The 23,114-nt window shown below is 35.0% G+C and overlaps 1 protein-coding gene across 1 annotated transcript in view; it reads right to left on the bottom strand.

Annotated features, from left to right (window-relative positions):
- The window catches only part of SNTG2 (syntrophin gamma 2), a 266,527-nt gene that overhangs the window by 124,672 nt on the left and 118,741 nt on the right, over window positions 1–23,114 (bottom strand). Inside the window, exons 3-6 of the mRNA XM_040598523.1 lie at window positions 15,562–15,618; window positions 15,413–15,470; window positions 1,222–1,265; window positions 1,069–1,110 (exon numbers count right to left, since the gene is read on the bottom strand). Coding sequence (XP_040454457.1) covers window positions 1,069–1,110; window positions 1,222–1,265; window positions 15,413–15,470; window positions 15,562–15,618 — 201 coding nt within the window. The remainder of the gene's footprint in view (window positions 1–1,068; window positions 1,111–1,221; window positions 1,266–15,412; window positions 15,471–15,561; window positions 15,619–23,114) is intronic.

Raw genomic sequence — 23,114 nt, 5'->3', positions numbered from 1 at the left:
AACAAGTGCACTTTTAGAAATAGGCAGCAAAACATTAATTAGATTTCCTATTTTTCAGTGCATGCAGGGGTAAGATCTACAAAAGCCGAGTCCCTTTCAATTGCACTGAAGAGAATGTAAATCAAGAGCTTCTAAATACCTGAGCAGGATCATGAAACTTCCCCCATATATTCTAATTTTTAAGGGGTGTTTTTACAGTAGGTTAAATCAGATTCTTTACTTAACTCATTCAATCCGTGTTTCTGCAATGCTAAGAAGATGAGAATTTTATTACCATTTAATTGTACTATCACAGCAGGTGAACCCTTTAGGAGCACCGGCAAACCCAGCGGATCAGGCTCTATACCAAAGGCATAATACATAAAGACTATATGTGTGGACACACATATATATGTTATTTAGACATATATTATATATACATATATACTTCATTTATATATATATAAAGACTATTCCATTTATTTGCAACTCTGAAGGACTAGTTGTGACCAACCAAAGAACATTTCAGTACCTATAGCAGCATCATAAAAAAGGTAAAGCTATCTTTTTCATATTTTCACCATTCATTCATTCTTAAATAGTAAAGGCCTTTTTTATTTATTTGCATTCTATTGAGTTTTCATGGCAAGCAGCTCAGTGTACAGTTTACAGAGGAAAGAAAAGAAAATATCATGTTTTCATTGGTAAAACTGATACAGTTCCTATTCTGGGAAGAGCAGTTGCCTCTGCTGACAGCAAAGCTAACCTACCAGGATTTTGCATTTTTGCTTTAGTTTGTTCTTTGAAATACTTTATCTAAGGGATGTAAAAGTTATAATAAACAATGGTGGATACTCAGCTTTGGAACAGTACATCTGAAGAATAGTCACAGTAAGAGTGCAGAAGCTATAACAAATCCTAACAGCCAAAATTAAGCTTTTAATAATCACATATATGACAAATCTGACTATAGCACTGTGTCTTTATAGTAAAAAAAGAGTAAACTCATATAAAGCAAGGCTAGAGACAGAACAGTTTTAACACAGGATATTCTGTACACTATTAAAAAATCAAAGTGGAATGACTTACCACTTCTTCATGGGTAGCACTTTCTACATTTATACCATTAACCTGAAAACAAATACGATAGGGAGAAAATGATTTGCAATGCATAAATTAGTTAATGAAATAAACATAAAGGCAAGTATGAAACAAATGGCTGTGGAAAAAGTGTTTACTGACCTGTATGATTGCATCTCCTATAAATAACATTCCTGTTTGGTCAGCTGTGGGATTACAGAAGGAGTACATTTTAGTTGATCTAGTATTGAAAAAAAATGCTATATTCTTTTCCAGAAATTAGTTTAGCATCCTGATGGTAACCTTCGTTTGAAACTGATTTGGTTGTGAAAATACCAACGGCATAGCAAACAGTATTCAATCTACAAAGGTAACAGATTCCTATCATTTTTAAACAAATTAAAAGTTACTTTCCATGCACAAATAACTTATTTAATAGGGAATACAAATGTCATTTCTCGCTAATGAAGGATTTCATTAAATTATGTGTGGAAGGTGTAATTCACACTTATTATTATTCTTCCACAAAAGGGAAATAGGCATTTCTGAAACTACTTAGCTGTTCATTTCCCCCTGAAAAAATTTGCGGGGACTACTATAATTAAAGATGTTGTCCCTAGAATGTAATACAACTTTTTAACATGAAGTTTTAGTTAGCTTTGTTCCTGAGAATAACAAAATATATTACTACAGTCTGTAATTTGCATGTTTCCTGCCTTACGGAGTTAAAGAGAATTATGTAGTGAAACTGCAAACAATTCTGCACAAATAATGACATTTTTGCATTGTATTCTCTAACATTTTAATTTTTCTATTTTTAGTAGAATTTGAGAATATTTATTCTCTTGGAATGTACTACTTAATTGAAAGTAAGGCTCTGATCCTGCAAAGACTGATATGATTAAACAATGCAATAAGTTGTAACAATGGCAGTATTTTGAGAGATGGAAATAGAGGTGAAAAAGAAAGAAAAAACTGCAGAGTATTCTCACCATTTCTGCAATACAGCTGTTGCCACTACAAATGTACCTTTGATACAAAATAGCTTTTTTCATATTAAATTTATATTTCTAATAGATTTTTCATAATTCTATTGGCAGATAAAATATAACAGCTCATTAGTCATAATCAGTTCTTAGGAAATATTTCATAATTTATTTTAAGTACAATGCTACAAGTTGCATTGAAAGTCTTTACACCACTTCTTATGCCACTTTGGTATTTAAAAATACATGCAGAATTTGTCATAGCCGGTACGGAAAAGAGAAGCTATGCACAGAAATGCAACTGAATAAAAGCAGTTCAAAAACATCACCAAGCATTGTGAAGTGGCCTATACTGGGTAGATACGTTGGTAGAGGTATTGAATATTAGCTTGGGCATCTCAATACTAAACTTCTTTTTAAGATCTTTACATATACCAATACATATACCAATAGTGAAAAACATGTGAACCATTTTTAATTCAATGTTTATGTTAGGGCCACTGGGCTGCTTTAAGGAAATGGGAGCACACTTGAATTGGATAGAAGGAATAGGGTGTGTTTGAAATTTCAGTTGCGGGAAAGTATAAAAGGATATAGTCAAAGGGTGCATGCCTTGTCCACTGTTTGTGATTGACTCAGAACTGTATTAGCAAGTGATGAGGCACAACAGACAGATCAGTAATCAAAGAAGTTGGTGCTGAGGCTCCCTATGCTCACACTGTATGGGTTTCAGGGATTTTAATTCAGATCAGTTACACTGGTCTCCCAGTTGGATGCTTCCAGGTGATGTGAAGCTGCCCAAGGAAAGCTAGTGCACAAAACTTTCTGTTTTGCGGGCCCTTGAGCAGCCTGTCCTAAGGAACACCGGTTGTACACAGTGATGCACTCCTGCTGCCAGTAATAGCTACAAGAGGCCCCAATACGCAGAAGCAGATGTTCCTTGCAAGTAATACAATGGTCCCTACAACTTGAATCGATGCAGAGCCTGGACATCAGTTCAACTATGTATAATGCAGGGAAAGTGGTTTCTCAGCCTGCTTCAGGAGGACATCCCTGATACGCAAGTTCTGGGGAAGTATACTGACTCTGTGAGGGTTGCAGTAGGACTCACACTCCAACTCATTGCAGCCAGGCAGATGTGTTCATTTACACTTCAACAAGTACCAGTCAGTTCATCTTCAGGCCACAGATATGATGAGGATGACACATGTGGGCAGCACACTGTGTCATTTTCCTGAGGCCCTGTCTTGTTGGCTCTTCTGGGAGGCCAAAGCAGCTGTTGCCATTGGGAAGGACAATTGGAAACAACAATATTGAAAAAGAAGCACAATAAAAGCAAGAAGGGTGAAGATGCAAGAGATGGGCCTTGAAATAATTTCTGTAAGATGTGAAAACAGGAAAATATAGTGCTAGTAAGAAATAAAAGCATATTGAGCCAGAAAATATTGGGGTGAAAGATGAGACCCTGATCAAAGAGCACGTCGTGAAGATTTGCAGGCAGGTAAGTATCACTGTCCTCCTGGATGTTCAGCTATGCATGTCTCACTGCATAATGACACAACCGCACAGTTGTGCAATCTTAAGTCTTCCAAGAAAACTGCTTGGTTCTAATAAAATTTATAATAAAGTATCTAGACTAGTATCCATGCAAAATAGGAACGGCAAAATTCCAGCCACCGTTAAAATTCTTGAGATAGGGCTAGTTAACAGCTCAAGGCTTAAAGAGGAAAAGCACTGATGTGAAAAGGTATAAAATCTCAAGGAAGAAGACCAGGTAGCTGGAGGATGGTAGCTCAGCAGCACTGAAGACAAATCCCTTCCATGCAGCAATGGAGGCTGAATTTTTCCCACCTGACCGTTGACTGCCGGATATGCAAAGACTCTTTGGTCATTTCACAGGTGTGATGAGTACTGCAATATCCCCAGCTACCTACTGTGTGTGTTAGCCAATAAATGTTATAGTTTAAGAGCACAAAGCAATTATATCCTGCTTGCAGAGTCTCTGCACACAATCAGAGCTGTCCAGGTAAGTAAATGAGAGAAGGAGCATTGTGTGGTCAATACCAAATGTTTTAAGAACTGAAACAAAGCACAGAAAATGGGTACAATCAGGGTATTTGCTCCAGAAGTGCATTACACTGCAAACTAACACAATAATGTAGACACCTCCACAGCTGCTGCCATCATGACCAGTGACAGTACTCTGGCAAACTAAGCTTGCAAGCCTGTGATTTTCTTGCTAGGGATTTTTTTAAAACTGAACATACTCTTTACAGGACTTGTTTAAACATCTGTCTTTGTTTAAATGAAAAAACAACCTTTTTCAAATTTGTATTTTTGACCATGGGGTTTCCTTAGTTTAGTTTCTTTCCTTTCTATATTTGTCCAGTTTATCGTGTAAAGAAAAACTGTAAGTCACTCAATAATACAATGTGTTTCATCAAATACCCATGCCGTTATTCTAATGTGTCAGATTCCCCACGCTGAACTAAGTGGCAGATGGGGGAACTGGGACTTCTCTCTCCATTTTTTCTCAGTGCCTATGGAGCAAGTGTAAAGAGATCATTTCATGTCCCTGAAAGTACTGTATCTACCCGTCAAGAAGTCACTTCTAGATCTAAGCATATGTAAGCCTAAAGCACTGAAGCTCAACATTGTAAGAACCAATTCAATGTGAGAGATGCACATGATGAGAGGTGAGAAAGGTACTGGACGCAGGAGTATGCCAAGTCTGGTTGTAGCTGGGAGCACAGGTCTGGAGAGATAATAATGGGCCTCATGTAAATTACTGAGTAGGATATTCAGCAGTGCTACAGACATTGCCATTGATCCTCAATACCCATGAATGCCTTAACGGCAGAAGCAATTCCTGCTGACTCACAGAAGATCAGTGAATAAAAATGCAACTCTGAAAATAGGTTATGGGACTGCTGAAACACTGAGGCCATCCTGCAGAACAGTATTTTAGCTGGCACTTTGCATAGCTGCATAGAATACAGCGTTGTATCTGCAAAGTTAACACAAGATAAAACTGGTTTGGCCTGGCAAGTCAAGACTTGTTTTCTCTTCAGCTTGGGCTACATGAAGAACAACATGAACTGTAATAATGCACAGGCACCACAAGCATAACCAAGAAAGCCTCCATCTTTCATTGAAGCATCTGAGCAAGAACCGATCACTGTACACAGTTCTCCTTACAGTTTGGCATATGGCAACATGTGCATGCAACTAATACCAAGAATTGTCTAGGACAATGTACATGCTAGCAGCTATAAATTGGTTTCAATTTTGTTCCTTAAAAGAAATACTAACAGTCTTTTTCTGTTCTATCTGCTGCACCAGGTAGGGTCCTTTAGACAACACAGCACGGTGTTTCTTAGCTGGAAAGCTGGTGTGTGCATGATGTGGGGACAGAGACTGCAAAAACCCTGAAGTGATGGGCATTCACAAGAATATATACTTCCTACTTTAGCGTCGTATCTACTATTGTGCTGTAATTAAACATGTTTTTCTCTGTTCCATTATTGTTGTCTTTTTCGTTCTCTTCTACTTTATTTACCTGTATCCGTTTACCTTTGTGATTTTCCATCTCTCTTAATTTTCAATGTGAGTGTCCTTTGTGGGCAGTTCTCTCACTCCAGTCTCAAAATGTCAGCAAATGCCTAATTATTTCTGGAATTATGACCACCTTCTGAGACATCTTTTTTTTAAAAAAAAAAATTAGCTTAAACTGGAGAGTTTACAGTTATTAATAAAGCACATTGAAAAAAAGAAGACATCAAATGTTAAAACTTTTTTTTTTTCAAACAAAATGTTTTAATTATATAGAAATCAGAAAATATTGAACTGGAAAAAATATTAGAGTGCTGAATCTATTTTGAGTATATGTGTTTAATACTGGCTTTGCTCTTTCACTTTCTCCTTTTAAATGACCTCTGCAAAAAACAGGTTTTCAGAACACATTGCTCACTAGAATCTTCTACTGATAAAAGTCTTTTTCTGTTTATGGCTAATAGCATTGATTCCAAGTAGAAAGGCAAACAGCTGTAATAATAAATTTTGAATATTTTTCACTGCAGACTGCTAACAGGGTAAACTTAGCTTTATTACAAACAAATATTGCCTTGTATTTTATATATGCCAGAAAGTAAAATGAGGAGGATATGTAAGGGCAATTAACAATCCCAAGAGCATACCCGTGGGCATTAAGGAACCTAAACCTTAAAAAACAAATCCTTTTATTCCCTACCATGACTTTTAGAAGGCAGATGATATTACAACTGTTTTCTGAGGGCAATTTCAAAATACCATTTTGTTACTATTGCCTAACAATTCAGAAAGCCTATGTTACAGCCAAAATTTGCCATTTTTTTACTGACCTAATATGGACAATGGCTGCACATATACCAAAACTTTTCTCACTAGAGTCTTGAAAAATCCTGTCCATGACACTATTTAACTAAAAGTGTTTTGAAAGAAAGTTTGAAAGTTCAGTTATATTCCTACTCGTGTAACTCTTAGCAGTCACTAAATTAAAAATTATTAAAAGGCTTTTGGATAGTTTTCTGATTGCGAACAGGCTTGTGACACGAGGTGCATTGCCAGTTTATTACACGATCTGTAAAAGGCACCAGCATATACTGTGATTAAATAGACTTTAGACCTCTCGTAAATAGGCTTTAGGAAACAAGAGGACCCAAGTTCAGATGGTCTGCATTGCCTGCAGAAGTCCAGGTGTTTGTGTATCTTGATGCAAGACTCTTAAGCCAAACTGAATGGCAATGTGATTTTTGTAGGTGCTTCCAAACAAGTAACCTTACAGTATGAACACTCAGTGATGAAACCCTAGGCACACCAGGTTAGTTCTTTAATTAAAGAAAGAGGTCTAATGTAGCTCAGATTAGCTTGCAGGTGTTGCAGCACAGTGCCCACAGGAATGGTTATCATGATAAATTCTCACTAGAGAAAAATGCTTCCAGTTTTACATTCAGTTCATCATTTGGTTTTGCCTTTGTAGAAAAATATCAATTCTCAAAGTAAGGAAACAAAATTGGAACGTTAATGGTGTAAGTCCTTAAAATTTTGCCTTTTTAAGAGAAGCCATGACAATTAAGATGTGACTATAATAAAAGTAAAGCAGATTTTATTTTAAATGTATCTTCAGGAAATTTGAAAGGGCTACATTAGTACTGTCATGTAGTACCTGGGATACTTGCTTAACCACAGATAGTAAGTCCCTTGAGTTTGAAAAGAAAAGTAAAAATAGTCACACATATTACATGGACAGAATTCAGAAATAAGTAGCAATAGTTAAGAAGCAAAACCAATGGTTATAACTATAAATAAGTTATATTTTAGGGTATTTTTTAAGAAAGTTCTACTAGCCAAACACAGCTAACACTCATTAAGAGTTAGTGAAAAGCTATTTACAATTGCAAAAATGTGATATTTCTAGGAATTGTTACTAGCATTAGAAGCTCTAGGTCCTCAGTAGCGTTAGAAGCTCTAGGTCCTCTGCATGTATAATCTATCTAAACTTGATACTATTTTCTGAATTATTTCAATATTTTTTCAGTTAAAAATAGTCTTCATTTTAAAATTAATCACTATGTGAATAAATTGACAAAGGAATGTAGCACAATGTAAAGGCAGATTAATCTGATCACACAATTGCAATATTTGAAGGCATAAGGTTAGCTCTAAGACATATGATTAATATCACATGTAGAAGGCTTTCTGAGCTAAAGAATATAAAGTCATACAAGTTATGAATAGTTAACATTATATAAGGAAATTAATAATAATCTGGCATCATCAATCTTTTCTTCCAAAATACATAACTAAGTTAATTAAATTTGATTATTGTATGCCAAAAAGTTTTAAATGCTGTAGAGGTGATACCTGGAAAACTAACTTGGAGACTAATGAGGGATATCAAAAGTAGAAGAAACATGCTTTAAAAGTGTTACAAGAAGAGAAGAGAAATAGTTGCTAAAAGAGCCTAAGTCGTCTTTCATTCTGAAACCAGTAAGAGAAAGACAAGAACAGTGAAAAGACAAGAAACAGAAATTTTCTGAAATTGCCAAAGGATGTTATTAAATTTCTCATATTATTTCATGTGATACTATCTCCGGTCAGATGGGTCATTATGTTTGCTCTTTCCGTGAAATATTCTGTGTGATTCTTCAGTGCTTCAGCCTCAAATAATCTGAATTAGATTTAATCTGTTTTTAATTTCTATCTTTCAATGCAATGGGAACCTTTGTTACAGATAAAAGATGTTTTCTGTCTAGATGCTTGCTTCTTGTTTCTGTACCAAAGCACTGCAGAAAAAGCAAGCTCCAAATCCAAAGTCCAAAAGACCATCCATCCTCAGAGGAACTTCAGGAAGTTCTCTCCTGAACATATTATATGAATGAATACATACTATATAGTTCTCTAATTTCTTTGTAGAGAATAATTATCATTAACCTTTTCCTTCACCACTACTGGACTGCAGTGGTAACAAATTCAAATAGTAACTTTAAATGCTATTTCATTAGAATTCTGCATTTCATAAGGCAACTACATTGCTCAGAGGTAGGCGAATGGAAGAAAGAACAGAAACTGTACATGTCAGTAGCATCCTAAGGCCACATTTTATTCATCCAACTGCTACCTGGAATAGAATGCAACTAAAAACCAGATAATGTGTTTTTCATACCTCTCTCTAGTTTTGAACATAAGAATGACAACTATAATATTACAGGTCCACTGAAATTACAAATAATGTTTTTTTCAGATTTGTATATATTTTTGTTTCATAAACTGCTAAATGACCTTCCAAAGAGAATATTCATAAAACCTTACATAACTGTAACAGTTTCCAGAAACATTTTTTATTGACATAGCTGTTAAGGAAAACTAATTATCTTTTATTGAAAGCTGATCTTCACATTTATGAAGAAAAATTTGATCATTAATATAATCTTTTAGTACAATTTTTATACACTTAACAGAAAAGCATTGTTCAGTATCAGAAACCTAATGCACACATTTCTAGACACACACACACATATATATGGACACATACAAAGCCTACATAAGCATACATAAGTAAATGCCTAAATGGAGTCCTGGACAGCTAATACATGGCTTCTGATTTTTAGCCAAACCAAAGGAATGAAAACAAATTTCCAATTGAGCTACAAATGGGAATGCTTCTTTTTTTTTCTCTTTAAAAATGAGTCCTGTGTTCATCAAGCTCTTAAATCCTATTAAAATACTTAACACAATTCCTAAAACAAACACAAATTTTAAGTGAAGCTTACAAATATTTCATCACAATTTTTTTTCTGTCCAGGAATTATTTATGAATAAATGTAATGCATAAACCAATGTTTTCATAGTTACAATGAAATGCATTACCATCTTAAAAAATTTACTAGATCTGATTTTAATATATGCCTGTTCAGTTAAATAAACACTTACAAATTAATTCTTTGCATCCTTCTACTCAAAGAATTCTTTAGATTTAGGTCAATAACACAAGTCTCTTGCTTCAGCATTTAACCCTCAAAACAAATTCTAGTAGCATAAACTGTTCTAGAACCTCAACTCAAGAATTCATCTACCTATATGCTTCTCTCCAAATATACAATGACTGCTATTTGTATTATAGGACCTTAAGTACGTTACTAACTATTAAATTCAATAAAAATACTTCCCTAAATCGGGGATCAAGATACATTCCTTTTATTTGTTGACTAACATTTAGCAGTTCATTAAGATGTACTTTTTATTAAAAGGTACTGCCTTTCGTGGCCTGCCTAGTCTTGAGGAGGCAACAATAAAATAAGAAATTCAATACGCTAAGAATGTTCTATGCCTTCTGAAAATAAATCTAGAGCTGGAGGCCTAGGTCTGAGAGAGATCAGTGCGTAGATGCTATCTTCAGAGATCATTAGCTTTCCAGTAATAAAGAAAAATAACACTGGCAAAGATAATTAAAAATTGACAGGAAATAAGTATAATCCTATAAAAATATTGAAGAAATTTGTAAGTGATATTAGGAAACACTGTATAAATACTCAATACCATCTAGCTCCAAATGTCTTATGTTCAAATAAGACCTTTCATACGTTCAGAGATGGTCTTGTGTTCAGCCTCGACATTCATTAGCATCAGGTATAATGCAAATTTGTGATCCATTCTGACTTCCTTATAAACACAAATACCTCCATTGGGCTTAACTTTAAAAACTAACTTATCATTAGTCTTGACCTTGCTGGCTCATGGAATGAATCTCCAAGGCTGATGAACACAAGAGTAGTACAGCTGTAGGGATGAAGAACATCAGCTACAAATACAACCATGCTGTGCAGCTTGACTGTAATCTCACATTGTGCCCACCAACTTTTTCAGACTAGGTTTGGTTACCCTAGTTGTACCACCCTTGTGGATGACTGGAGTCAACACAGGAAAAAAAAAAAAAAAACAACAACAAACCCACAAACCACCTATGGGGGAAGTATCACATACGCTTCCACACTAAGCCATCTTTGCTTGCCATATAAGTGTAAGTGAAACCGTTAAAAGTCCTCATCAAACTGACACCATGTCCTCCAAACAGATGGTCCTGAATGCAGGCAGCCAGGATGTGATATTTGGACGGTCTGTGTTTGCAAAGCACTCTGTTTTAAGCCAAGAATGTGTCAGTGGCTGAATGTCCTGAGTTCGCTCCAGTTTTGCCAGGGTATACAGCATCCCCAGTCAGAAATGGGCTAAACATGTAAAATGAAAGGTTTTTCAGTACAGCAGAATGTGAGTTATAAGCCACCTTTTATCACAGAAGGTGGGAAAATGCTTTCAAATTAAGGTTTTAATTAATTTTGTCTCTCAAGAGAGGACCATTTTTGAAACTGGCAAAATGCAAACTATCCCTATTCCACTGCGTTTTATTTAATTTTATTTAACTATTTTTATCACACCTCAGTGAGCTGAACCCACTGTTCTGTTTCATCTTTGCTGGTCATCTGACTCCACATGTTATATGAAATATAAGCAGAGCTCACAGCAGTAGCAAGATTATTACAGCAGGTCTCAAGAATATGGAAAGTTGCATCACGGTAAGAAAACGTGATTGCTAACTTGGTAATTCTGCAACACAGAATAGAAATTTGATTGCTTGATGTTCACACAATTAAAATTTCCAAAACCATATGCAGTACGTCACTCATATGTATGATGAGGTTCGATTTCAAAGTCCATTCCTTTTTACAGTCTTGACCCTTAAGATGCCAAAAGTTCATAAAGACTCTTTAGTAAATAAGAATGGGAACAACAGATAACAGAGAGAAAGACTTAAACACACGGAACCTTGTACACTTCAGCCATATATTGTGTTTAAGGATTCTTCGAAGTATATTTAATGGATCTAAGAAATTTTATTATGGATTCACTGTACAACAATTAAGCCTAGCTGATCTGATTCCTTTCACAGCTCAGGATATTCATTTATACATCTCTGAGAATAGGACTTTTCATCTATTTGACTGTAAACTTACTGCAGTCTTTACCACAAATAAATTGTTAATATTAAGTTTAATGCATGTATTAAAATAATACACACATAGAAGCTGTTAGCAAATCACCAACTATTGTAAAATGATTGTAAAACCATTGCAAAGTGGTAGAGTGCAATGTACTTTATCTTAAGCCAGTTTCAAGAGGAAAACACAAGGAAAGCAATACTGTATTAAAATACATATAACAAAAAAAAACAACTAGAGAAAGCATGAATAACTTTTAGAAAATCTTACTGAGAAGCTTCAACATCAGTAGTATCCTCACATAATCTTGGAGATTATTAGTAATGTTTCTAATATGATGAATAGACTGGATTATTTGATATACATGTACAAGAAAAAAAATGCTTTGGAAGTGAAATAATTACCTATGTGATTAAAAGGACTCTGTAGCTAATTATATCACTTTTGAATTTATAAACGCATTTGCATTTACTTGTTCTCATTCTGTATGGCACAGGACTTTTGTCCCTCTGAAATTAACTTTAGCAAAAGCTTTGGTGGTACGAAACAAATGTAACCTTTGTCAGAACTGAAGGCTGAATCCACAGAAAAATGTTAAAGACTTAAATTCAGTGATGATTCATTGGCATTAGAAAAACTTGCTCTTGATACTGTTGAGGAGGGCATGTGCTCAGGAATAACTGAGGACATTCTTTACTGTGATTTGTAATACATTGGACATTAGTCTCCAGCACTTGAATGACCACGTAATCTTGTCTTGTGGAAATGTAAAGTTATGCTCTTGAATTGAGTTTCTGTGTATATTTCAATGAACTTTTTCAGGAAAGTCTTATTGATTAGAGTGACCTAAGATAACTTAATTTGAAAGTTATAAATACAGCAATCACAGCTGAGAGGTCTCTACGCCACTCAAAACTGTAAGAATAGCATTACCACTGTTGCTAAAGAAGTGCTTGTAATAAATAATGAAATTAAACCCAATTGAAATGTTCACCGTACCTCAACAACTGAAGTGCAAATGCTTCAGCTGCCGCTTACATCAATACAAACAAAATCACCTATATTTGAAAAATTCAGAGTACAAAGACAGCTAACCAATTAGATTATTTAGGAAGCACAAAAGTTGTATAGATATAAAAAAGCAGCAACTACTTTATTCCATTATACTTTGAGCTTTGGAACTCTAAAATAGTACTGTATCCAAACAAAGTATGGTTGGAAATACAAATCTGCAGTGTTGTCATACAATAGGCATTAAATTGCACAAAAAGGATCAGAAATTATCAGACATTTGAGGAAATTAGTACTTTAGTCAGTAAGGAGAATTTTAGTCACATAAGTTCAGATATTTTACTTAAGGACCCAAAATAGTAAAATCCCTCATAATAAAATTCCTGGTAAGAAATCCAGGTAACTGAGGTATTTTCAAATGTTACTGCATGATAAAGCTTTTTTAAATTCAGTATATTTGCTTGAAGCAGCAACTAATCTCATTGCTCCACTCAAAGACAACTCTGAAGCTAGCCAATCAGTTTCATTGTTATTAGCACTTCGTATAACAAAAGTCCATTGCTGATTTATTCACATTTATGAACAGGCAGATGTTCAGTCCAGAATTTAGTTTGCGATAGATCTGCATGTCTCATCTCTCTGTGATATTTAACATTTCCTCTCATTATATCTACATTAATATTTTTCAAGATATCCTTTTATACATATATATAAGTACGCATACGTATATGTTCATATATATATATGAGGAGAAAGAATGCACATATTTTTAGAACACTTGTTAATTTCCCTTAAATATTATTACCAGATTGTTTTGTCTAACATTAAAGCACTAGAATCTTAAACCAGAAATATCCCTTCAAGGTAATCTGTGAGTTAAATTTGGACATATTTGCTTCATTGCTATTAAATACCAATTAAATGCGATACTATCAAAGTAATGCTGTGAATAGCCTTTGTTACTATCTTTTTCCTATACTGAATAACAGCAACACTGAGAATTTTGAAGTTATATGCAAAGAGAAAGATATGCAGTATAAGAAGGTTCTGGATTTCCAATTTTTTTCTCAAAATCTTCTAATGCTTTTTAGAAATCTTTATTTTCCAGAATAAACAAACAAACAAAAAAATCCACAGTTTTCTGTTGCACGGACATTCAGTAGCCAGAATGGGAGTGCAGGAAGAAACATGCCACAAAAAAAAGCATTTATATCACATATTACTGATCTTTAGCATCTGCAACGCTAAAGGAATCGCAGAATCACTCAAGCTGGAAGGGACCTCAGGAATTCAACTGACCCACCCCCACACATGCTGAAAGCAGGGCTGAGATTCCATCACACAAGTGGCCCAACTGATACTATAGACTACTTTCTTCATACCTTGCCAGGTGTGTCACTGTCTTCATGACATGTACTGATTCAGCCAAGAACATTTCACATGGGTTCACTGTGATACAGCATTGCTTCTGCTTATAACCGTTACTCACTTTGGAGCTTCCTTGAGCAAAAGGTTACAAAATCTTAAAACAAATATCTTCTGAGGATAGGTTTTCAAATTTGAGGTAAACAGCTGAGCCCACAAAATTGTTCGTGCACTTGTTACTGTACAAATAAATACAGTTGATGGAAAACTACCTACTATGTACAAAAATTTGCATGTAAGTATTTTCTATGTAAACTCACTACTAACCTTGATTAAAAGTACTATGTCGTAAGAGGGCAGGAGGTAGCTCTCCTTGTTGGTAATAAATTCCCTGAACTACTTTACTTGACCTGAATGCTTATATTCATTATTATTATGTATTCATTTTCCTGGTAAAGTTTACTATGCTGTGTATTCAAGAACCCTATTATTGTTCCATATACAATAACACAATTGACAATTCGTCACTGTGGAAACAATATCATAGAAAGAACCATCATGCTGAAATATATGTAAAGTACTGTACATAGGAAACTTGAAGCAGTCTTTCCAATGGGACACTGGCATAACCACCCACTCAATATTCCTTAAGTATCAGCTCAGAATGGGTTACCAAGCTTGGGTATTACATTTCAAGCAAAGTAATGACCTCCCGAAGAAAATATAGAGGAGAAAAACAATCACAATCTGCAATCTAGTATGTGTCCCTTCGTTCACATTGCAAGGCACTGCCCACCCATGTGCAATGGCTCTACTTTTTCTTACCGAAGAACCCCCTTGTTTTCCAGAGCAGTTCTCCAACTTGGCAAGATCTATCCAAGATCTGACATGGTCCCCCCCAAAGGTTCCTTTTGCTAGATAAATATCAATGTAATGCTTTACTGGAAGAGACTATGCTGATTTAGATCTTGTGTTATCATCACAGTAATAAACACTACAAATCACTTTGCTTGCAACTGGGCACAGCTAATCATACCACATAGCAGTGAATTACTGTGTGTGGGGAAAAAAAATAGGTCTGATTTGTATTTTTTTATCCTCTAGGTTAAGTACATCAATAGATTCCCTATATCATAGCTTTGTTTTCACAAGTAACTTTAAGTATGTTGTTTACAACAAGGCTGTCTTACTGCAGCAAAAAATATGCTTCCGGAAAATATTAGTTACCAGTAAAATTTCACGTATAGGTCCTAAAGACCTGGAAAGATTACAGATTTTAAATTCAACCCAAAGGCACATGGATCATTTGGACATTTGTAGAAAGGCCTAGAGTTAATGTGGGGCTGAAAGAATGCACCATACATATGTTTTCATTCTCAGTTCAAAAAGCATTTAATTTTTTCTAAAAAAACCCACACATACTACAGTACTATATAAGTAAATAACATAAATATAAGTTACCTGCTTGGTCTTTAAATATTTTTGATATGACGACAGGCACTTTGTGCTCAGCACCACCCTGTAAAAGATGTATATTAACCGTGAGATCTCAATTAAGATTGAGGTGAACTAGTCGTTCTGAAAATTAAAAGACGAGAATTTATCCATACCTTTATGCTTAAGCCCAAGCCGCCAACTGGTTGTCTACGAAGTGTAACAGTTCTGTGCTTTAAAAAATTGTAGAAAAAAATAAATTTAGGTGAAAACACAGTATCTGAATAAGCACCGAAGGTGTTTCTAAACTGCTTTTACTTTTAAAAAATTAATTCTCAAAGGTTGCCTAGAATCTCAGTGATCAAATTCAGTCCTGAAGCACCATTCAGTGCTGCTTTATAGGCACAATTTAATTCCTTACCATAGAGAGCAGAGCTTATGTGTCAGTTGTGCATTGTCATGTATGCATGCATTCTTTTAGTATGTTTTTCTATTGCTGAGATTGTATTCTTCCTAAAGTGATTTTTTTTACATGTTTTCCCTTTGTTTTGATGTGAGAAAACTATAGGAAAATTTTTGAGAAGTGCACTGTCATAGCTATCATGTATGCACAATATTTATTCTCATTTTTCTATCACAAATACCAATGTTTTCTAATCCATATCTTCAGACCTATACCAATCTTTTGAAGCATATGTCAAAAGACTTTAGTGCTTCAAAAGGTTATTTTCTTGCATTTAATATTTAAATGCATAAAGAAGATAAATATTTATCAATATTTTTCTACAGCAACCTAACATTTGTTTAACAGTATGCTGAATTTGACATTTCATTAATGTGTAACTCTTGGTGCCTGACAACATAATAGCAGCACTTCATCTGTTGACAATAATTATATAGTTGAAGGGAACTATTTTGCAACATGCTGAAACAGTACTGCATAGAATGCCATCTTTACAGGAATTCCTGATTTATTTTTTTTTTCTGTGCATCAGAAATTGTGTAGGGGATTACTCCTGTATGTGCACTTCCTGATTAGGTAGTTTATGACTACACTGATTGAGATAAACATAATTTTTTATTTCAGTAGTCAAGCCATAATCTTATATTATCAAGTTATTTTAAGCTTTTTTCCTAACACTCATCTTAGTAGACATATGTTCATATTGTCTCAGGGGACTGGGGAACAGAACACACAAATTTCAGTCTCATTTTAGGAGGGTAAAACCAATCCATATGGTAAAAAAAGTTAAGAATGCTCTCAAACATTTTAAAATTTTCTGTCTTCTGTTTCCATGCACATTATACTACGCTAGTCTGTGCAAAAAATGGAAAAATTATACAATGAAAATAGTACCTGATTTATGTGATTCAATTTTAGACAATATAATTCAGCTTTAATAAAATCTGTGCTAATTCGAATTGTTTCATAGGTTCTCTTCTTCATTTTGAACTGCATCAAAACTTTTGATCAACACTATCATATGCACTGATGAAGTTCAGATCCAATCTGAATTAGAATATGTCACTACCTTTAAGTTCAGTGACTCACTCCCGAGTCATTTCCTATGACATATGTCCTGTCTGCTTATTTAACTCATGTTTCTCTCACCTATACATACACACTGTAAACAAGTTATCCCAATACATTCCATCATATAGGATGATGGAATAAATGTTTTGACAGTTTAGATTACTTTAGCATTATTGGACAACAAATTCAAAAGCACTACATGGGTAACTTTAGCTGTGTTATAAAAGACAAGCAAGGTAATATTTATTGGCACCTTATACATTCAACTGCAATTAACGTGTATTTTAATACAGTTTGCAAATACATTTCAAATGATAATACTGATGATACAATTGAGTTTGTAGCCCTGTGAAGCAATCTATGTTATTGCAATAACCTTGATATTTATATTTTCATGGTTCATATCAGTGCTTATTATAGAGCTTCAAATATTCCTATTGAAAGACACTCAGAGAAGATATTAAGTTTATACCTAAACATTTTCTACGTAACAGCTTTTTCTAATTAGAAGTACATTTAAAAAATGAAAAAAACTTCCTTCTTTTAAAGATGTTCAAATTGCAAAGCAAAATGCCAAAAGCTGAACATTATCAAGTGTCATAATCAAGATCATTTATACAAATTTATTTCAACCCAGTGATCATACATCATTTTCTTTGACTATAACTAGCAGCTATACAAGACCAAACATCACATTTCATTTTCTATAGATCCTGTAACCCCTCAACTCATCCCCTGCATATCTTCCAACACAAAAGACAACACAAAGCCAAGATTCAGTAGATGACAGCTACTACTAACATTTGACTTTGCAACTTTATTTTAAAGGAGGAAAATAAAATAACCTTTTGGGGTAATAAAACACAAATTCACATCGTTCACTAGGTTCCATTTAGTCCTTTATCTGGACCCTTAAATCCATAATATAGATGCTTAGCACTAGAGGCAAAAAAAAAAAAAAAAAAAAAAAAAAAAAAAAAAAAAGAAATAAAATTTGTGGTAAGATAGAGGTGAAAACTTGTGGGTAATTTAGAGGAGATTCAACATTAGATACCTGCTGAAAGCAAGACAGTACTGACTGAATTCGATTTCAGACTTTGTAATGAAATGTGCTAAACCATAATTATTCTCTTTTATTTGATCTCTTCTTTCTGTTCCCCCTAACTTATCCTGTCATGGTCCCTTCTCTTCTCGGGACCTTTGCAAGGTGGCACATTCCACAGGAATCCTGCTTAGCCCAAGAAGTACTAGGCAGGTTTTGTCTGTATTTGTACCAAAAATGTAGGGAAAGACAAGAAGTAAGTCCTAGGTATGAAAATTAGGCAGAAAGAAAGGAAGCTAGAGACCTGGAGTTCTAGAGTACGGTCCTCCAAAACTCCTCCAGTAGTCCATGTAAGGCTGGGGATACAGCCAAGGTTTTAATGCCTTCCTAAAGAGATGGCTCAAGGAAGATAGATTCAGGTTCATCAGAAACTGGGGGCATTTCTGAAACAAAGGGAGCCTGTACAGGAGGCACAGTCCTCATCTGAACTGTAAAGGAACCAAAGCTGCTGTACTTAAAATGCAGGAAGGCCATATGTAAAGCTTTAAACTGTAGTGTTGGGATAGTTAACAGGTACAGAAGACAGTATAGTTATGGATGATGCTCCTATTATGGATATAAATAGAGATGTTCTGTATCCTGAAGTGAAGGACAGGTTAGGGAGGGAATAATAAAAATGGGAAATATAAAATAGTGTCAGGAACAAAACCAAAATTGCACTAAATATGAACTAAACCGAGGTATAAACACTCCGGAGAGGTGGAAAAAAACTAGTTCTGGGATGCAAACTACGTAAGAAAGGCAAAATAGATGAAATAAGCAGCAAAGTAAATGCCTTGTGCTACAGAACTTAAGACTCAAAACTCGTAAGTCAACTACCTCAATAAGCAAAACTTATTTTTTTCCTAAACACAAGCATCTTTACTAGTGACCATTCAACCAGGATGATAACAATGATTGAGATATGCAAAAGAGCCAACATGAATGAAAAATGTTAACAGTCACAACAGACTTCACCTAACCTCCAGCAGATCAGACAGATACACATAAGGATATAATACAGTCAATAAAAAGCAGGTCTCTATCAGTCACTGCTTCATGGAGCTCACAAAAACAGACTCAGTACTTGCTCCAGTCTTGATTACAGCATGCAGGATCTAGTTAATTATTATTTTAAAGCTGAATAGCTACTGTGTAATAGCAACTGCTATGTATTTTATGTTCAACATTTATGCAACTGCAATCCCAAGAAAACTATGTAAAAGTGATGAAGCTTGTTGAAAGATAAAATAAAGGGGGCAGCTAAGAAAATGAAAACTTTATAGGCACTGTGAAGAGTACTTCGGAGTACCATACTGGAAGCAGAGCCAATGAATGCCATGTATTAGAAGTACTTAAATAAGAGGAAAAGAAAAACTACATGGCTAAAGAGGAGGTTAAGAGATGTTATTGCATGTAAAGAGGGATAGACACCATATTCATATGAAGACAAGAAAAAATAACATAAGCAAAAACTGAAAACCAAAATTATGTAGCAACAGAAAAGAATTCTAAAAACTGCCACAAAAAAAGAAAAATTAATAATAAACTTTCAAATCTATGAGGAACAACGAGGTCTGCCAGAGAAACGACAGGGTCAATTTATGATCAAGATGTAAAAGGCATACTCAGAGTAAATAAGGCTACTGAAGGGAGGATAACTGAACACTTTCCATTAGTATGAAAAAACCTAGAGTTGTTCCTCCAACTTTCTTTGCAGCAGAAAAGATGTATGGATCTGTCTGAATCTGAAACCACTTTAGAAGAAAATTGACTAAATAACAGTAGCAATCACCAGGGTCAGATAGCATTCACCCTAGTCTTAAAGGAACACATGGATGAAACAAAACAGGAGCACTGGAAAGATGCTTCTAAATAAAGCCTTGATACATGAAAACTACAACATTTGAAATAAAATCCCATTTCTTCAGAAAAGAAGTTCCAGTTAAGTCTTAGGAAATGGAAGGCCTGCACTAAACAAAACAGAACTATAGGAGTAAAAAAAGAAAATCTATAGACGGTGACAGAAACTGTAACAAAGAACAGAATTGGCAGATGCTTTGATGAGCTTGATCTGTCTTGGAAGAGCCAGTGTATTTTTTAAAAGAGAATTACGGAAACGTAGGAACCATGAGGTAAGAGACTTGCACAGAAATATATTGCTAAATAAAACTACCTGGAAACTAGATAAAAACCAAGGAGATGGATTAAAAGAGAAGTTCCCTCTATGGAGGAAGATCACTAGTGAAGTTCCACTGTTGTCTGTGTTGCAACCAGTATTAATTTAAAATACGCCTGAAGAATTAAAAAAAAAAATATAAAGAGGGGATGAGCAATAAGATTACCTTTGCTGCTTACTGAGGTGGGAAACATAAGTGAACTGAAAATATTTACAGAACATCTTACAAAATATTAACCGGGAACAAAATAGCAGACAAAATACAACAGCAGATCAAAGCTAGCGAGAGATTATTTTTTCCCTACATAAATTACTTCTATAAGGAATTAGGACTGACTCTAAATCAGTCTTTTCTCTTAAGGAGTAAGACTTTGGGGTTAAAGTAGATGGTTCCATGATATCATCAGTGCAGTGTTCAGCAGTGGTCAAAAACACAAACCAAATTTTTGGAAGTCTTAAGCAAAAGAACAGAGAACGAGCAAAGAATATCATTATACCACTGTAGAAATCCAAACTTTACTCCATCTTGAAAACTGCATACCATTTGGGTCCCTTCGTATCTGAAACTGCTAAAAAAGGTTCAGAAGATGACAATAAGGATGATGGAAGCACAATACCACTCCTGTACAAGGAGTAACAGAATAGGCTGTACCTCTTCAGCCAGGAAAAGAGACAGACTGAGGATCAGGAGGCTCTTACAATAGTAAGTTACACCGAAAACAATGAATAGGAACCAGTTTTTATAGCCTCTTCCATTACAAAAACTAGAAGGCATCAAATTATACAATTGGGAACTAGGATCAGAACAATCAAAACAGAGATGATTCTTTGACCAATGTATAGTATAGATTTTAGAGTCCGGTAAGAAAAAAAAAATCTGGATGTTGAAAGTCTGCATGGGTTCAAGGGGATATTGGACTACTATAGGAAAAATAAATCTGTTAAGAGAAAACACAAAACTGCATTTTGCTCAGGAGGGCACTGAGTAACTTGGGACAGGGAAAATGTTAACAGCACCATCGCATATTCTTGCACTGCTTGGCTTTTCTAGGGAAACATTAACAGCTACTGCTGGAAAAAGGACAGTGGGCTCAGTAGATTTTAGGTCTGACTCAGTTCTGAACTTCTTATATAATAACAAAATTTCGTAACTACAAAATTTGGACAGAAAACCACGCTAGCTTTCCAAGCAACTACGAAAGAGAATTCTGCTCCAGAACTTCTTGCTAAAACTGCATCGCAATATTCTGGAAAAAAACCACCTTTTTGTGACATTAATGATAATGTCATGCACATAAGTAGCTGAAACCCCTTATGTCTCAGTCAAACATACAAACATCTTATTTCATTTTTTAGTTGCCTGCAGGCTAGATATAATTTTTCTTTGCAGACTAACTTATTTATGGTTTGGGGCTAAAGCGAGGCAGACCTCTGTATCACTCTTTAAAAAAACACATAAAAATAAAAATAGTTACGGTTGACTATGATAACTGTGTAATTTTATTTCATTACAGACAATGGGATTAGAAAGTGTTACTAATTATCTATCTGAACAGGAAAGCTGAAATAAATACATTTTCTGCTTTTTAAATAGCATTTTGTTTTGCTAACTATATTGTTTAGTAGTATTTACACTTTATTTAAACTCTTCATTCTGAAGGCTTCCAAAGTACTCAATGTGTATACTATAACAATCACTCATTCCAGTTGTGCTACAAAGCAGAAGTAATTATGTACACACACCACACACACACACAGAGCATACCACATAGCAAGCCTATTTAGTTTTGTTTTCTGTTTCTAGATTAGAGGAAGAGCAAGTGCCCTGCATGAAAGGTCAGGATACATTTGAGTACACAGAATGATAATTATTAAAACTGTAATTGGCCAGGATACCAACATGAAACATTCCTATCTTTCTGAGGCCTATTATTGTTGCAAGTTGTCAAGGATTTTATTATCTGTCCCTCAATGCAATACTAGCTCTGTAATACCTACTGCTGTGTTTAAGAATTGGGGTAACAATTTGTCCATGACATTCTCTGGTGTCTAAGTTCTGAAAAACAAATGCATTGACCAGTGTCAAACATACCAGACAATGGAAAGAGAAAGCAGATTTACCCGCTAAGTGTTTGACAGGCAATTTGATCTGCTTGTACGTCAAGCCGTTCTTTGAGCGAGCAGCCTGGCTGTTGCAGTCCACAGTGAAAGAATACATATTTTGGAAATGTATTTTCTTTTTGAAAAACAAACTGTAAACTTGAGAAGGCTACTAAAATTTTCGCTTTTGTAATGCTTTAAGGGAATTCATATTGCCTAATTGCATGTGTCTGAGTGAAACCCTTGTCTTGTTCTGATGCGTGAAAACACTGGAGCATAAAGATTTTGACTGAAAAAGCTTGCATATGTTCAAAGACAACCAAACAGCAATTAAGAAAGCAGCCTACTCTTTGTGAAAGACTGATTTACACACTTAGCTGCTAGCTAGGTACAAACTCAAAAGCAATTTTTAGTGATGAAATTCTCATAGCCATTAGGGTTAGCAGCAATATTTAGGTGCGATCCATCTGTCTTCCTCTCAGTCACTATTGCCCTTGTGGAATAATATTTACTCTGCAGGAGGACCAGAGCATGACCAGTGGGTTTGTATCTCTTCAAAGTACATAGCCCAGAGATGGGCTTTATTTGAAAACAAAGTTATGTTCTGTGCACTGGGACAAACAACTACACTGCACAATAAGCTGTTAAATAGGTGAACAAGCAGAAAAGATTTTGCCCCACTTAAGGTGCTGATAGCCATAGTCCACTGATGAAAGCACTGCAAGTAATGTATTCTTAAAATCACCCTGTATCTTTTGGTTAAATGTAGTTCCCAAGGGTGTGAGAAATCCAGGGAAAGCCAATTCCAGAAAAGCTCTGGACTGAAACAGCACAT

This window comes from Falco naumanni, chromosome 6 (genome assembly GCF_017639655.2).
Source record: "Falco naumanni isolate bFalNau1 chromosome 6, bFalNau1.pat, whole genome shotgun sequence".
NCBI lineage: Eukaryota > Metazoa > Chordata > Aves > Falconiformes > Falconidae > Falco > Falco naumanni.
This window is presented reverse-complemented; position numbering and strand designations above follow the sequence as displayed.